Source organism: Leiobunum rupestre, chromosome 9 (assembly GCF_980474605.1).
Source record: "Leiobunum rupestre chromosome 9, qqLeiRupe1.1.hap1, whole genome shotgun sequence".
Lineage (NCBI taxonomy): Eukaryota > Metazoa > Arthropoda > Arachnida > Opiliones > Sclerosomatidae > Leiobunum > Leiobunum rupestre.
Window position 1 is genome coordinate 3,722,881 of NC_143392.1, and position 18,320 is coordinate 3,741,200.

Genomic DNA, 18,320 nt, shown 5'->3' on the forward strand with positions numbered 1-18,320 from the left:
GATATTGAGAGAGATGAAGAATATTTAAAGCAGAACATAGTGAAATTGTACAATTTTTATTTGAAGGTATATTTACCATTACTGGTCAAGAATAAGTGATATATTTAAGTTCATTTAAAAGTTCCTATTTCAAACTGCGCCATTTAGTATTATCTACAATTTTTAAATGAAGTGAGATATTAAGAGTAACAAATGATAAGTTTATAATAAATATTTTTCAAGATTATAGAAAAATTTTATTTCCCGTGCCACATAACATTTAATCATCAAATTTGTCATCTGCTAGAATTGGTTTTAATAAATTTACTAATCCACATATGACCGTAACGATTTCATTGCAATAGGGAACTAAATCAAGGTCAAATTTATCATTTACAATTTTAAATAATTTAATTCGTTGAATGGTTCTCTCCACATGCACACGAGCAGATGCTATTTTTTGATTTTTTACGCTTTCGTCTTTACTAAACTGTTTTTTCTTTCTTAAAAATGGTGGGATGTGTAGAACTATTCCATTGGCAGCACATTCGTCTTCAATTAGAAAGCCTTTATCAACCATAATTCCATCAATAAATTGTTCGCAGTTAGATATGACCCGACTCTCAACAGTGATTTCCTTGTCACTAACTTTTCCGCCCCAAGGGTCACTCACGAGCGTAATCATTCCAGAAGGCGAAATTCCAATGAGAAGTTTAATTGTGTGGGTGCCTTTATAATGGCTGTAGGTTGCCACTCGGTCATGAAACGTGTTAGGTTTCATCATGGGAACTTCTGAACAGTCCAAGACCACACGAGTGTTTTGAAACTCTTTGAAGCATTTAGGAAAATTACTCCTGATATTATCTACATTCGGCCAAAATATGAATTTTTTTAAAACTTCAGCAAGGGCACAGAGGGTTCTTTTGAAGTAGGTGGAAACCGATCGATTGGAAATGACAAATAATGAAGCTAAAGCAGCGAACGTCAAATTTGATTTGAGCTTCATGAGAGTCAAGAGTACCCGATCATTTACCGGCATAAGAAAATTTGAAAGCTCACTGTTGTTTTCAAGTCCTAAAACTTCAAATGAAAGGCTTTCAAATAGTTCTTTCCCAATGCCTGTAAGATTCACAAAATCCACATTTGTCATTCCATTGCTAGTAATTCCAACTCTTGATGCGCTTAAGTTCTTTCCTTGGTCCAAATAAACTTGAACACCAATGGAAGCTTTCATTACACTAGCTGCCACATGAGGTTCATTAATTCCTTGAGCTTCAGCTGCGACTTCAGCTAGCATAGCTAAGTTAGTTAACGTTGAGACATTTTCATCCGGAGCTGGTTCACTTTCGCTTTCAATAATCGATTCAACAACGTTATCTTTCAATGGTGATGCTGAAGGTACTACTGTATAATTTCAAGATAACTTTTACGTTAACATTACCATTAATTATTTATCATCAAATAACAATTACCTTTAGAACGGTTTACGTAACGTTGGGCTCTCTCTTTTCTACTATCTTCGGTTGATTCTTTAATAGGCATACGTGGCAAATTTTGAGAAGGAATGGCATTGAATTTCAGACGTCTTCTTATGGATCTTCCATCTAGAAGACCTTTCTGATTATTTAATTTCAAATCAAGTAATTAATATTATTACTTTCAACTCACCATTTCTAGCCAAGAAGTCATCATCTTTAAAATGAGCGCTACATATCTGAGACCATTTGCTAGGTCTTTTCCCTGACTTTATCTTTGTTAACCACACATTAGTAAGTTTCTTACAATTTGGAAATTTATGAAATGATAACTTCAAATCTTCTTCTTTATTATTATCTTGATTTTTAAAGCTTTTAAGCGCAGTATTATTACAAAAAGGGACGGCACAATTTCTCCCACCTCGACCATTACTGCATGCCGCCATATTTGTTTTGGTTTTGATCACCACTCCACGCGGAGAACCCAAGCTGCAGGGGTAGCGACTGCTGCGCCACCTATTCCCGTTTCGCTAGCGAATTGGCTTAAATATGACATTTGGCTAGCCATTCTTTGCGTTTAACCGACCGACCGAAAATAGCTCCTTCCCAGATGAATTTATAGAGGGGAGTAGAAACCGAGTACCTTTTATTGAAGCGTCCATTTGATCAAAATATGTAAAAATTGATCAATTGTTATTTCCAATGGGACAATATACAGACTGTGTTGTCAAAAACATTTTCGGTTGCCATGGCAAAACTAATGCCCATTGCAACTTTTCCCTTGGTGAAATTTCATGTTACCATAAGGTCTATATACCCACCTAGTTTCAACAAAATCGGTGATTATCACCTCGGGTAGTCTCCTCGTCAGTAAAACTTTTGCATGTGAAGAATAGGAAGTGTCACACTTATGTAACAATACTAAACACTTATGGTAGCACTAAAGAAAAATGCCATAGTTCCTTCCCCAAATAACAACCGTATCTTAATCAAGTTGTATAGTTCACAACAATTAAAGAGTTTTAATTATATGGAGTAGCTTGCAAAGAGCAAAAAGTATCCCAAAGAGGACCAAGTTCAGCATTGAATTAATAAGGATATTAAAGATAAGTGGCCCCAAGACCAGACAACTGGACCATAAGTTGGTAGCCTCAATTAAATTTGTTAAACAAGAACGATTAGACAGGCATAGAGATACATAATTGATTGAATTATTATTACAATTATAATTATTAGTTCAACAACTCTGGCCACTAGGCAGTGGCGTAGCTGATGGTCCGCAGGGCTCGCGGCGCGTGAGGGCCCCGAGCTTCAAGGTACCCCACTCACCATAAAAGAAATTAAAAGGGGGGCCCCATAGAGATTTTTGCGGGGGGGGGGGGGGGGGTTTCTGAGTTCTCAGCTACGCCACTGCCACTAGGCTCTCTGGTATCTGTACCCTGATGCCTGCCACTGTTTCAAGGGTGGAGACGCTAAAGACTTGTGGGGCGTTGCCAGGGCCGGCTTGGTGTTTTGCGGGGCCGGGTTCGAAATATACTTGCGGGGCTCTCGACTCTCGGATTTCATAACCCCTATAGCTTTACCCTCCCTTTTACCCCCGAACGTTTTATTGATCAAATATTGAACTATTTTAAGTTTCTAACATTGGAAGACATTAATTTTATTTTTCATAGTTCATTTACAGTTATAACAGTTACTTGTTACCTATACCCTTTAAAATTGACATCTAGATCTTTTGGCAGAAAAATCTTTTATTACGCCAGCAAACTCTAATGATTTCACCACTTTATTTTCGATTCACAATAAGGCTAGTGATGACAGTCTCTCTTGGCTTATAGTTGATCTTAGATAGTTTTTATTTAATCATTAAAGATCTTTCTGTTGAGGCTACTGAAACTGGAGTGGTCAACAAACTTTTCAAAGATATTACAATATTAGGGTACAACCATGTTATTTTTAGTTATATAATATAAAGTATCAATACCTGTCAAGACTGTTACAGGAATAACATCTTTCAACAACTGAAACTCTTCAAATAATTCTTCTCCGTCTACATTGTCAATTAACGTCGTTTCAAGATTTTTACAAGAATTTTGTAGATCTTCCGAAATGTTTTTTATTGTAGCCCCAGTCTCCACCATATAAGAAGCCAAATACATCTTTGTGCTCTCTGTACAGTTTAAATCTACTTTCCATGGCGGATAACGCGTTATCAACTAATTTTAAAAAATAATTCGTTTTAAATTGAACCTCACCATTGTAAACTGTTTCATCGGGACCTTCATAACTAAAAATTTTCTTCTTTTTTTCATGTCCTTACTTCCCTAAAATGGTTGAATATCCAATTCAACGATAATTTTGAAAAAAAAAAATACAATTTCTGCTAAAATGTTTAGTCGCTACGTCCATTGTCACTTTTTGGTTTTGCTGACTATATTAACTTTGGTCAACATTTCGTACCAAATAATCAAACTAACGATGAAATCAAAAGACGTAAGTTCTTGAAATAAACCCTGGAGCTCTTTCTGAAATCTCGCTTAGGGCTTTTAAAAAGGCCGGAATTTGAAATCTAACAGCTCTAATCTGGCCACCACCCTCCTCAGAGGTGGGCAAAAATAGTGAGCACTCGTTTTTGAAAATCCTGCAGTAATGAGCGAGCGCTTCAAATTCGAATTCCAGCTGCTCTTGTTCAACGAGAGGGCTAAATTGAGCAGCCTCTGGGCGAGCGCCGAATAGTTCGCTCCGGCGTTGATGGCTGACGGCGCGCTGAGGGAGATTCCCCCCTCAACGGGTTAGTTCCCTCACTTTTAAGCGCTCACCGCGCGCTGAGCGAGATCTCCCGATCTTCGGAATAGCCCCCTCACTTTAAAGCGACGCGTTAGTACCCTCAGTAGAAAGCGCTGACGCAGCGTTGAGGGAAAATAACCGAGAGAAGGAATAGTTCGCTCAGATTTGAGCGCGGATTTTGATCACGGTGAGCGACGGTAAAGTTCGTTTACGCAAATCGCTCACAGCGCGGCGAGCAAAAATTTCAAAAATCAAACATTAAACTATTACTCGGCTATGGGTTTATTATATACTTTTTTTATTAATAAAATGAAGGGTACTCTAAACGTCGGGAGTTAATGATATCTTCGATTGAATAAAATTCAAAGGTTCTTCCTAATTTATCCAACGATAAACTAGACTGCAAATATTCCGTTTAGTGTTAAAAGAGCTTTATTAAATATTAAAAGCCACAAATTATAACAATAGGCGCTAGTATACAATCTTTTGGTCTTGACAAACTTGGCAGGTGAAATGGGCTACGCGGTACGCGTTTCTTCATTTTTAGGGGATTGTGGCTCGCGCTACTTTAATCGAAAATATTAATTAATGATCGGTACCATAAAAACAAGTGGACATTTACTAACCCCTAATCGAACTCATTTGTAAATCTCCAGAATTTAATAGACAGTTTTAGCAACTACCTACAGGGGCGGTGCCAGAAGATTCTTAGGTGTAGGCTAATAATGTTTATCATTTGTGGGCCCCCTGTTCCTCAATATTGGGCCCCTCTATGTATTGACTTAAAATTCAATTTTGCAAATTCAGGTAATTTATTTATTATTTGATATTAGTGCGGTTTTTAAAATTTTACAGTATTAACTATCATCACATATTTTATTTGAATTTAAAAATCGACTTGATGTGGCCCCGTCAGATCGATTTGTGGGCCCCTATTTAAACACAAAAGTAGGTTATAGCTCTAGTTGCCTACCCCTATAACGCCGCTCCTGACTACCTACACCGGGATTTTAATCACAGTGAACGACGACAGAGTTCGTTTACGGTAAATCGCGAAGAGCAAACATTTCAAAAATTAAACTTCACATTTGACGGTATGAATAAGTTAATAATAAGATTATTTTTAATGTATATGTAAAATATAATACAATATCTGTGCATATAACCATCTTCGATTTTGTCCATTGTTTATGACATCGACAAAAATAACCATATCATCCAATGATCAAGCTAATTGCGAAGATTCACGGTTTTTAAATAATAATTTTTTTCAGGAAAAAAGGGAGGGGTTGGAATTAATATAATGGCCAGCCTGTGCCAATATTAAAACTGTTTTAGTTCCAAATTGAGGTAACTCGATTTACGCGAATTTTCTTTTTTGCCGTTTTTCAAACTTCTTTTACACTAAAAATATAAATATTACAAATAGCGGCCAATGTATAGTTACAAAGTTATCGATTATTTTCCATTTTTAAAAAGAATTACGTTATAAATTTTTATCAAATTTAAATAATATTTTTTAGATACCTGGTTTTGAAACTAATAGCGTTCTTTTCGTTTTTATTTCACACCGAATTTTAGTAATAATAAAAATGTTTGAATAATTCTAATGTCTAGTTTGTGCGGGTAACAAAAATCAACAGTGAAGAAGCTGTCAACGATCACCGTCAAGCTCAGCGTGTGGGAAGTGGGGACCCGCTGGCTGCCGGTGAGTATGAACAAGGAGGGAGGGGGGTGGCATTACCAAGGTAACCTATTTAAAGTTACTATAGACAATAGGCTATAATCACTATGCTGTAAACATTTGTGTCGCGCGAAAGCGATCCAAATCTAACGACTGACGATTATGATAAAAATTACATCATTCTTCCGAACTTCAAAAGGCCGTTATTTTATTTCTGGGGGGGGGGGGATTTCTATTTGAACTTGTAATAACTTACACACAAATATTTTCTTTACATTTTTCTGTTTTTATTGCTTACGATGTTACATTTTATATACAATATTGGAAATATTTCAATAATTATTTAAATCTTCGCTCTTGCTTGATACCTACAAAGATTCTCAAAAACATTGTGTGGAGCGTGTCATTTTCGCCTAATTTGGTTTGACAACAATGAAACGAAACCAAAATTAGTTACCGCCATACGCCAAACGAGGAGGCAATGAACACCGCTAATGCCCCACAATGGAACATTTTGAAAAAAAGGATCCACCGTGGAACTTCGGATGTCATTAGAAAGTGTTCATCTTGTAAAATACGGAAGCGAACTTAAAGCCTGAAACTGAATAAAAAAACTCAAGCCACAGTCGAAGTACTATAACTCCAAAACTATGGACTCGAAAAAATTAAACTTCGAAGGCGAGAAAAATTATGAACAGCTAAAGCAAAAAACACGAAAAAATTAAACTAAGGAAGGACCGAAATACGAATCGAAAGACGCAGACTTGAGAAAAGTCGACAAGAAACTGTAACGAAATGAGAAAGGAACCTACTATTTATACTATTATTGTAGAAAGGATTACGAAGCGAGGTATAAGTATAGGAAACTTCGAAATTGCCCTAGCATTGGCTATCTTAAACGGCTAAGACCCAAGGGAGGGGCGACTCATTGGCGTCAGTTCGGAATTCTGGCGTTGACCCCGTCATATGACGTTAAGAAGTACACGCTATTGTTGAAATTGAAAACTGCGAGAATGAAGAAAATGGGTTCGATGCAAAATAGAAAAAAACCTCCATCGACTGTCCCCCTATTTTAATATTTTTGTCAGGTGCAGTAACGAGTAAGTGGCGCCCTTGCTGTCTGGAATGGGCAGTGTTGGAAAAAAAAGCCCAAAGTGGGAAAAAAGGTTTGCAGAGCCAAATAGATTCTTTTACGGAGAATATTCGTGGGGGAATCCATAGCTTGACTACATGGGGAGGGGACCGTTAGGGGAAAAAATTCAATAGTGGAGGCAGAGGTAGTACGGCGGTGGCGGCCGCCACATGGGAGATTGTAAAGGGGGGTCGATACGCTCGTAAAAGAGTGTATAGGATTTTATGAATCGGGCCAAGCCGCCAATTCAATGCTTTTGAATTAACTAATATTATTCTAATGTCTGAATATGTCGGCTATAGATTCCAAGGTTCAATAATATCTAATCGGCCCGATTAGTCGCAACTTAGTAAATAGTAACACAGAATAAATAAACATTGTAAATAAATGTAGTAAAAATAGCTAATAATACCATTAGTTAATAATATTGTTACATAAGTATGACACGTCTTATTCTTTATATGCAAAACGTTTACTGATAACTAGCCACAAGAGACACTCTATATAGAGGGCTTCTCGTGTATGACGTGCCCTTTATCAGCATCTCGCTAGGGGTGATTTTTTACCGTGATGACGTCACTCTGTAAATAGGTTTTAGTGAATTATTTCCATTAAATTATGGATTTATGATATTACGTAGTATTTTTATTTTTATTGATTAACGTTTTCATGTTAGTCTATCCGTAGTCCAGAAAAATATACTTTGGAGCTAACGTTCCGTAGACGCGACCCGAATATACATGGTTTTCTCCGTTTTCCTATATGGTATTTTATTATAGAATACTTATTTCGGTTTCAGAAGGGCTAGTTTTGATCTAGTCTATGAAGCTATACGACTCATTTTTAGGGGGAGTTCAGTTTAGCGAAAAGTATATTTATATATGTATATTATAAGTCAAGCCTAAATTAGCGAGTGAATGCCTATTTCGGGGAAATATTTGGTTAGTCATGTCCCGCTGCGACGAAGAGACGTTTCCTATGAGTGGTCAACCTTTCCCTTTTCGTTAAGATGCCGAAAGAGACGCCTTCGTGTCTGGACTCCACCTGCGGGTCCCAAAATTGAAACGATTGGGATAGTTTGGAAAGGGGTTGAGGTTCCACCCCCCCCCCCCCTCTTTTCAAGCTTCAAGTTGAAAGCCGATCGCTAAAACGTAAATACAGCAAATTAGTTTTACCTATAGTTATTATTATTGTTACTAATTATTGATAATTTTTGTTTTTTTATATTTTAGGACGATTTACAGAAAAATATTTTGATATTTTCTGTAACGAACAAGAACTTGACCAAAGGCCAGATGAGCTGATGAATGCCAAGTTAAAGAACGGGGCAATGGAATTTGAACTCCAGTTGTATAAGGAGCAGTTGGACAATGCCAACAAAGCCCCCGAAGTGGCTGTAGCTGGTTGTTCTTGCGTAAAGGTCTCAAAAATTCAAAAACCAGAAGAAGCCAAATAATTGGCTAAAACCAAAACGGTCCTTTTCAGGACCACCTTCGTTTGGTCTAAAGGCCATTAGGCTGTGTGATTCTAAAATGCTGAACTATTGAACCTAAAATATATTCGCTGTTTTAATTGTTCCGTATTTTACAAGATGAACACTTTCTAATGACATCCGAAGTTCCACGGTGGATCCTTTTTTATTTCCAAATGTTCCATTGTGGGGCATTAGCGGTGTTCATTGCCTCCTCGTTTGGCGTATGGCGGTAACTAATTTTGGTTTCGTTTCATTGTTGTCAAACCAAATTAGGCGAAAATGACACGCTCCACACAATGTTTTTGAGAATCTTTGTAGGTATCAAGCAAGAGCGAAGATTTAAATAATTATTGAAATATTTCCAATATTGTATATAAAATGTAACATCGTAAGCAATAAAAACAGAAAAATGTAAAGAAAATATTTGTGTGTAAGTTATTACAAGTTCAAATAGAAATCCCCCCCCCCCCCCCAGAAATAAAATAACGGCCTTTTGAAGTTCGGAAGAATGATGTAATTTTTATCATAATCGTCAGTCGTTAGATTTGGATCGCTTTCGCGCGACACAAATGTTTACAGCATAGTGATTATAGCCTATTGTCTATAGTAACTTTAAATAGGTTACCTTGGTAATGCCACCCCCCTCCCTCCTTGTTCATACTCACCGGCAGCCAGCGGGTCCCCACTTCCCACACGCTGAGCTTGACGGTGATCGTTGACAGCTTCTTCACTGTTGATTTTTGTTACCCGCACAAACTAGACATTAGAATTATTCGAACATTTTTATTATTACTAAAATTCGGTGTGAAATAAAAACGAAAAGAACGCTATTAGTTTCAAAACCAGGTATCTAAAAAATATTATTTAAATTGGAAAAAAAATTATAACGTAATGCTTTTTAAAAATGGAAAATAATCGATAACTTTGTAACTATACATTGGCCGCTATTTGTAATATTTATATTTTTAGTGTAAAGGAAGTTTGAAAAACGGCAAAAAAGAAAATTCGCGTAAATCGAGTTACCTCAATTTGGAACTAAAACAGTTTTAATATTGGCACAGGCTGGCCATTATATTAATTCCAACCCCTCCCTTTTTTTCTGAAAAAAATTATTATTTAAAAACCGTGAATCTTCGCAATTAATTAATTAATTATTTAAAAATAATCTTATTATTAACTTGTTCATACCGTCAAATGTGAAGTTTAATTTTTGAAATGTTTGCTCTTCGCGATTTACCGTAAACGAACTCTGTCGTCGTTCACTGTGAATAAAATCCCAGTGTAGGTAGTCAGGAGCGGCGTTAGGGGTAGGCAACACGAGCTATAGCCTACTTTTGTGTTCATATAGGGGCCCACAAATCGATCTGACGGGGCCACATCAAGTCGATTTTTAAATTCAAATAAAATATGTGATGATACTTAATACTGTAAAATTTTAAAAACCGCACTAATATCAAATAATAAATAAATTACCTGAATTTGCAAAATTGAATTATAAGTCCAATATTGAGGAACAGGGGGCCCACAAATGATAAACATTATTAGCCTACACCTAAGAATCTTCTGGCACCACCCCTGTAGGTAGTTGCTAAAACTGTCTATTAAATTCTGGAGATTTACAAATGAGTTGGATTAGGGGTTAGTAAATGTCCACTTGTTTTTATGGTACCGATCATTAATTTAAGTTGAGAGCGCGCTAATATTTTCCTTTAAAGTAGTGCGAGCCACAATCCCCTAAAAATGAAGAAACGCGTACCGCGTAGCCCATTTCACCTGCCAAGTTTGTCAAGACCAAAAGAATGTATACCAGCGCCTATTGTTATAATTTGTGGCTTTTAATATTTAATAAAGCTCTTTTAACACTAAACGGAATATTTGCAGTCTAGTTTATCGTTGGATAAATTCGGAAGAACCTTTGAATTTTATTCAATCGGAGATATCATTAACTCCCGACGTTTAGAGTACCCTTCATTTTATTAATAAAAAAAGTAAATAATAAACCCATAGCCGAGTAATAGTTTAATGTTTGATTTTTGAAATTTTTGCTCGCCGCGCTGTGAGCGATTTGCGTAAACGAACTTTACCGTCGCTCACCGTGATCAAAATCCGCGCGTAGCTAGCGCTCAAATCTGAGCGAACTATTCCTTCTCTCGGTAATTTTCCCTCAACGCTGCGTCAGCGCTTTCTACTGAGGGTACTAACGCGTCGCTTAAAAGTGAGGGGGCTATTCCGACGATCGGGAGATCTCGCTCAGCGCGCGGTGAGCGCTTAAAAGTGAGGGAACTAACCCGTCGAGGGGGGAATCTCCCTCAGCGCGCCGTCAGCCATCAACGCCGGAGCGAACTATTCGGCGCTCGCCCAGAGGCTGCTCAATTAGAGATAGAGAAAATAAACTCGTTTGCCTTGAGTACTCGCTCACTTGAGCAAGCCGTGTTTAAAACTCTATATGCTCATTTTTCCGAACGCTCGCAACTTTTTGCCCACCTCTGACCCTCCTACGCATTGTAAGTCGGCCACCTGGATAAAAGGCTATAAAAGTCGCTTGATGACTTAGGCCTAAGGTGGTGACTTGGGTATTAGCAGAAATACATGAACCGAAATTATCAGCGTCCTATTTCTCTAACACGGGAGGGAAGTTCCCCGTTTTCCCCCACCTTAGTGGCCACGTGTCATCTTCCCTTCCTCGAAAAGAGAACCTCCCCACCTCCACGGCGAAGGTTTGAATACGCCACCTGGCGACGGCCGAGCGAAACTTTCTCGAAAAACAAATAAATAAATAAAATATGTTGCTGGGGAAAAATTACAAGTGCATCATGTGTCAGTGGAAAAAAGGCTGTCACTATTAGAAGAAACGTCCAAGGAAAGAATAGCTCAAACAAATATCATCGTAATCAGTTAATTGTTATTAATTAATGAAGCCCAGTTAATAAAAACTAGTCTAACTTGACTACGTTAAGAATTATAAACAATAAATATTTGTATTATTTTGTTAAAATAATTGCACTTGTTTTATTTGAAATATAAATCTGAATAGCAACATAAAGGTAGCCTTACTCGTAAACGAAATCATCATTTCTATTGCTTATTTCTACTAGTTATTTTCTCGTGGTTTATTTCAGTTTCTTCTTCTTCCGTAGCCTTCTGTTTATTTGGTCTTCCCATATTCTTTGCTACTGCAGGCCTAAATATTTTTATCTGGAATTCAAATATCTTAAGTAGCTCCAATGAGTAATTGGTATATTTTCTCATAATCATAAAGGTTAAAATTTTTTACCATGGTTAATATAATTTAAAAGTAATAAAAGCTTGCGTAGTTTTTAAATATTTTTAAATAAAAATAGTACCATGAAGTATCCGTCGTCGTGAAAATTTTATTACTGGTATATTTTCTGATTCTAATAAAACTATTCTTTCATACATAAATGGTCTGTTAAGATTAGTTGAAAAGGTTTTTAATTCATCTACTTTTTCCATATTGAACAGCTGCTGCAGCTACCGTCTTCCACAGTTCCACTGCCCTCTATCAAAAACAAAACACGGCTAAGCCTAGGTTTACAGACCACGTTCCTCACCAAGGTTCGTAAAATAGTTCCTCACGATCTTCTTCGATTAAATAATTTATCTTAGCCTCACTAGATGGCGGTCTAGTTACCCGTGGTGCATTCGAAATTTTCCCTGTAGTCGCGGGAGGCGGAAAATTAACAAGGCCTCGCTATTTAACCCTCCCCTTTCGCACGGGGAAATTGCCGTCCGACAAAAATATGCTCGCTGATAATTTCGGTTCATGTATTTCTGGTATTAGCCAGTGGCGGCGCTAGGGGGTAGGCCAGGTAGGCCACTGCCTACCTTAAAATTTTGAGGGGCCCCAAAATCACCCTATAAGGGGCCCCAAATTGATCTAGAAAGGGTCTCAAAATTGTCCCAAGAGATAAAATTATTTATAAATAACAATGACACAAATGTCGATAATGTATTTAGAAATTTTTGAGGTATCTCCTAGTAAATAAAACCAGTTCTGTTATATTTGGACTCGTTTTACTGTTGTTAGAACTTTTTTGTTCGTCATGTACATCACTACTTTATTTTATTGAAGTATTTCGTTGAGAAAAGGGGGGTCCCGGGTCGGGGGCCCATTTATTTGGTTTGCCTACCGTCGCGAAAATTCCTGGCGCCGCCACTGGTATTAGCCTAGCTGATTATTATTATTATTATTATTGATTGGTGACAAAGTTACGCGTTCGAACGATGATTCAATCGCGCACACAATTTTATCTTCTTCGACACCCGATGACTGAACCTTGGAGGAGGGAAGTATTCTGGAGTGTAAAATCCCATAGCAGTAAACAGAACGTCCTTTCCCGCCTATTGCTGTTAGAATTACCCAGACTACCCCGGTTAAACCGGTCTTTGGTCGGACGTCAGCTTTATCTGCCATCATTCTGGCTTGATGACGTCCGACCAAAAAGAGCATGATGGGAATTTTACAAAGCCGCAGGTGGCGCCCGACTTTTCCACTCCAGAATACTTCTCTCTTCCAAAACTGAAGTTCTCTCTTAATTCTTCGTAAACCCTACAGTAGTTTTCGTTGCTTATAAGTGTGCCAGTACAATTCCTTTTTTCGAAATTTTTTGAAGGTGCATCATTCTCTTTATCGGCAATTTCTTCATGCTTTCTTTTCTGCGCCGCTCGTATAGTTTCTTCCCATATATTGGATATTGGAAATGGACATTGGACACCTGCATTTTTGTTACCTTATCTATAACTGGATTTTCCAGGAATTTCCCGTTAAATGCTTGAAAGTGTGAAATACCGAGAAACCAGCGAGGGCCCCGCTGGCCCACTACGCTGCGGGGCCGGTTTATTACAAAAATAGTCACCCGCTTCGTTTAATGGTTTCTTAGAAATTTGAGATGCATAATAAAATAGGTGAAATGATCCCACAATTTATTTGAATATGAAAAAAATGGTTCTCAAAATCATTTATTTTCTAATATAAAAAGAAATTTGCGGGGCCCCTTAAATTCTAGCTAGCGCGGGGCCGGGTGCGACCGCACCCTTTGCACCCGCATCACGCCGGCCCTGGGCATTGCAAAGTGTTGCATTATAACATAATATAACAGAGATAAATGTATTTCTGAATATAAGTATGACACTACGTATGGTTTTAATGCTGACACTCTCCCCCAGCTCCGACTTCGACTCTCAACCTAACTGAATAGGATATAATAATCCTTGGTATTGGTAGCAGCGTATTTCGCCACGGGCCTATTAAGACACTAGAGGGTTCTGTACTGAGAACTAAACCATGATTGTGCAATAACTCTGAAAATCAGTTGGGTTATAATTTTCCCTAATTGGCATACTTATTATTATTATGTTACTTATGTTTGTAACGAATTTGGGATGCGTTTAACGTTTTTTTTACCTTCGTACTTCTTTTAATAAGTTTAATTCTCAAAATTTTTGAAAAAAAAGGCGCGGACACATACTTCATTAATTAAATGCTCACCTCGAATAAGTTCATAAAGAACTTCCAGATGACAGATAACCCTCTCCTGGATAACCAGCTAAAACATAGGCAACTAGTATGCTTATCTTCCCATGACACAATGGGGGAAGCAAAACGTCAACAGCATGAAGACATAAGTTTTTGGGAAACAGGAAACAATAGCTGATTTAATTTTTTATATATGTAGCCAAAAATAAATGAACCGAAGTTATTGGAATTGACCTGAAAACTGGGAGGCATTTTCCTTATGGAAATCGGCAAAAATCGTAAAAAAACTTTACTAAATAAAGAATTTCCAAAACTTTAAAATTAAATCTTCATTTGCGGCCAAAATTAAAATACCCTAGCTATCTACGTGATAACGTCTACATTATCCGCTACCAAAAAACATGAGGCTGCTGTAATTAACTTTACCCTGGAAATCAAGTTAAAATGAAGCTGATGTACAACCTCATCTACTTCCACGATAAATTGGTCTAGAGAATCATGGATACTATATTCCATATGTAAATGCTGTATATAATTCTGTGATTTAAGCGCAACTCAAAAAATTACGTGAAAAATCGTGAGCGCTTTTTGAAATTACGTAAAGACAGGCATCATTTCAATATCACGTGTTATTTAATCCATTAAAATGTAACTTGAGCCGAACAATGGGTAACAACAGTACGGTGCTTAGCGGTTTTCACTGAGAGACGGTAGATGGCGATAGTAAAACTTAGGCTCGAAAGACGCCTAGCGCGTAAATTTTAAAGGATGCTTTAAACTATGGTACTGTAAGGAAAACGTCTCCAACATAGCCAATATAGCGGTCTGATAACTTCGGTTCATTTACTTCTGATGTAGCTTAATATTAGAGCGTCACGGGATTGGGCGCAATGCTAAAAATGGTCCCAGCATAGTCCTTCTTTCAAAAAATAAATAAATATACATTCTTAGTTAAATATTCTAAAATAAATTCAGAAAATAAACACAATATCGCGCAAACATAGTGTATTCAAGATGAAATCAATAACATAATTACATAATGAGAAATTCACATGGGTAAATTAATTAGGAGGAGGGGGAGGTGGTGGAGGGTTGAAACAGAAATTAATAAATTGATTTCCCATTGGTGCATGAAATTGGCCAGGGGCAAAAGGATTTCGCGGAACAGACTGCATTCCAAACGGCTGTTGCCCAAAATTCGGACTTGGCGGAGGGTTTGTTTGCCAAACTTGCGCTTGGCTGTTGACGTTGGGTTGGAAATAGTTTCTATAAGGTGATGATTGAGGAAAATAAGCTGGATTCACAGTCAAAGGACTATTGTTAAACAACGGAGATGAAGATCCGAATGTAAATGGATTTGGCATCCATGCTGGGTTGTAACTCCCACTAGGCTGTTGAGGCACACTTCCCCAAAGAGAATTAGTCTGATTTAGTTGATAAGATCCACTCTGAACGTGGCTGCTCTGATTAAATCTATCTTGTTGAGCATTCATGGGATTTAAGTCAGGTGTTGGAGCGTTAAAGCGATTAGGACGAACAACAGACCCTTTGTTTGGCCCTCTATTTCTATTATTGCCTGATTTAAAAAAAATATTAAAGAAATGAAGTTACAGATTTAAATCTAACGAGAAAAATTACAAATTTACTCACTTCTCTTATTAACGGAACTGTGCACAATCTGAAGATCAGAATCTAATCCTTTCCGTTTGGCTTTCAATTTCATTTTGTGTATTTTTTCTTGTTCATCATCCGAAAACTCCAAACACTTAAAACAGCAATATATTAATTATCTAATTCCCAAGTTGCGTACTCAATAATTTAAATATAAATAACCAATACCTCATCTGGTGGTTCGTTATTATCTTTCCATGAAGCATCTGAACCTTTCTGCCTAAAAATTTCAATGAAAATGAATATTAAAATTAAAATGTCAATACGAAAGTGATATTACGTTAATAGGCTTTCAGTAAATACAAAATTTGTGACATCATGATGAGTGGGTGCGCAAAAAACATCGCAGGAAATATCAATGCCTTTGGCTTTGATATCATCTTCAGAGTTGAATCTAACTGAGTAAAACGGTGCTGAAACTCTACCAAAGACATCAAAGACCTAGAAAAAACAAAAGTTTGATAAAGTAAGAACATTTTTTAACTAAAAATAATGAACATACTTTTCCAAGAGCAGTCCCATCTTTTAAAAATAAAACAGAATCCAAATCCAATGGTCGTTCATCCTCAAAAGATTGTATAATAACTGTAATACAAAAAGTATATATGAATAAAAAAAAATTGTTAGTTTATTGCTATGTCAAACCTTGAGTGTAAACGAGACTGGAAACTTTCCCAATATGACGAATGTCTTTCTCAGGTACAGTGATGTGGAGATCTTCTATTGGTGGAAGATCCTTCAGAATAAAGTACGAAGTTCAACATAAAATGGACTATAATTTATTTCTTTACAGTCTTACCTCCAACCCCAATTCTCCTGGTGTTTTATTAATTGCTGGATTTATAGGTGGCACCTTCTTTTTACCAGAGCACTTTTTGCCTTCTGATTCGCCAATGCTATTTATACTGAAACTAGACTCTGAGGAAGCTATAGATAAAACTGATAAAGAGGAATCAGAATCAGAAGACTCTTGTCTCCCATAATCATGACAGAAAATAATGTCTTTGTCATTGGTATGATTCTTTTCATCAAGATCAATTAGGATTGAATGTATAGTATTCTCAGATTCAACAACTGAAGAGTTTGGTTCTTTTACATTTTCTAAAATTATCAGTTCCATATTTGGTTCACAATTTACGGATTCACTTATAATGCCTACAGCCTCAGTTTCATTTTGTTTATCTTGTAAATCATTTCTTAGATTTGCATTGAGTAATGTTTGTAGCCTTTCATCAGGACTAGTGTCTATGGTATTGTCAGCCATAAGATCAGTAATTAAATAAACAAGATTTTCACGAACGTCGGTGTTGCAAAAGTTTCGTATCTGGTTAACCAGGGTATAGTTGATTTTAGTTGAAAATTAAGAAAACATATTATTCACAAAAATTAACTCAAGTACTCAACACGCACATGGTTCACTTCACTGCCCGAGACAAACAAGCATACGACGCAGTGTATTCACATGCTCATTTAAATTTTCCCTAATTATCTTGAAATGGTATTAGCCGAAGGCCTTAGACACCTACAATCAGGAAAACAATAACGAAGCTAAAATTCCATATAAAACATTTAATAAAAGAACAAAATCATCCACAAGGTATTCAAATTAGTTTCCGCCATTCGCAGGTCAAATGGTTGGTTTTTTAGATCTAGAAAAAATAATATTCTGTAACGCATTGGAGAAGTTGAGCCAGCACCAGAAAATGTGTAGAGGGCACTTGTATACAAAGTTGGGCACACTTTTCCAGATAAATTTTTTTCCTCTCAAAATATAGTAGATGGCGATGCTATCAATTTTCTCTCATTTTTTTTTTATTTCAAATATTTAAAGAATAGATTTTTTTGCGATTTAGATTCAATAGATGGCGGTAAACTCTCAATGAATAAATAAAATTTCCGAGATTTTGTGTCTATATATAAATTTACTAGCGTAAAGTTAGTAGTTGAAAATTTACGATGGTATCAGTATCAATTTTTTCCTTAATGACTTATTGGTAACTGGACATGTGTCAGATTTATAGCCCGGTGTACCCGGTAAGATTGAAACCACACCACCGGAGGTCTGTCATCATTATGCCCTACGCCAGCGTCCACAGACCCGGACAGGCGGCAAAACCAGCATGGGTAGCAGAACCCCACTACTGATGGTCGCGCCCTTGACGCAAGCCACTCAACCCAGCAGAAGGTGCAGCAATGGGTCGACCAGCCCCCACTTCGCACACAGCAGTGGGAATAAGAGTGGATGCTCTGGCAACGCCAGGCGGCACCCTACCCAGAAAGGTAGAGAGCCAAGCCCTTTGGAAGGAGCGCCTAAAGGGGAACGGCGGGCACACAGCAGCCCGCATAACCCGGCACAGCTGGCACCGGATATCCCGGTGGAACTCCAAAAGGCCGGGAGATGGGTCCGCCGTGCCCTCATACGGAGGCCCGCAGCCCCACAGCAGGCAACTCCATCCGCCGAGACGGCCAGTTTGCCCGGCCCCTCTCCGTTAGCCTGGGCCGAAGCCCAGTTACCAGCCCACACCGGACCGAAGTCGGAGGTGGAGATAGGACCAACTTATTGGTAACTATCACTTATATATTTTTTTGCATTCTACATATAAATTTTTCTCTCATATCAA

General features: G+C 37.5%; 2 protein-coding genes and 1 long non-coding RNA gene across 3 annotated transcripts; all 3 read right to left on the reverse strand.

Moving 5' to 3' along the window:
- Positions 1-259: 259 nt before the first annotated feature.
- Positions 260-1,276, reverse strand: LOC149926312 (uncharacterized). Its single transcript, XM_090157661.1, has 2 exons — positions 424-1,276; positions 260-348 (listed from the first exon to the last, which is right to left on the reverse strand). The coding sequence occupies exons 1-2, from the start codon at positions 1,274-1,276 to the stop codon at positions 260-262; spliced, it is 942 nt and encodes a 313-aa protein (XP_090013787.1).
- Positions 1,277-1,307: 31 nt separating this feature from the next.
- Positions 1,308-1,724, reverse strand: LOC149926313 (uncharacterized). Its single transcript, XR_016473982.1, has 3 exons — positions 1,648-1,724; positions 1,452-1,583; positions 1,308-1,383 (listed from the first exon to the last, which is right to left on the reverse strand). It is a non-coding gene; the product is annotated as an uncharacterized LOC149926313 (long non-coding RNA).
- Positions 1,725-15,000: 13,276 nt separating this feature from the next.
- LOC149926314 (uncharacterized) lies at positions 15,001-17,115 on the reverse strand. Its single transcript, XM_090158470.1, has 7 exons — positions 16,499-17,115; positions 16,345-16,435; positions 16,202-16,284; positions 15,980-16,140; positions 15,868-15,919; positions 15,679-15,793; positions 15,001-15,604 (listed from the first exon to the last, which is right to left on the reverse strand). The coding sequence occupies exons 1-7, from the start codon at positions 16,961-16,963 to the stop codon at positions 15,090-15,092; spliced, it is 1,482 nt and encodes a 493-aa protein (XP_090014596.1). The 5' UTR covers positions 16,964-17,115; the 3' UTR covers positions 15,001-15,089.
- Positions 17,116-18,320: the final 1,205 nt, after the last annotated feature.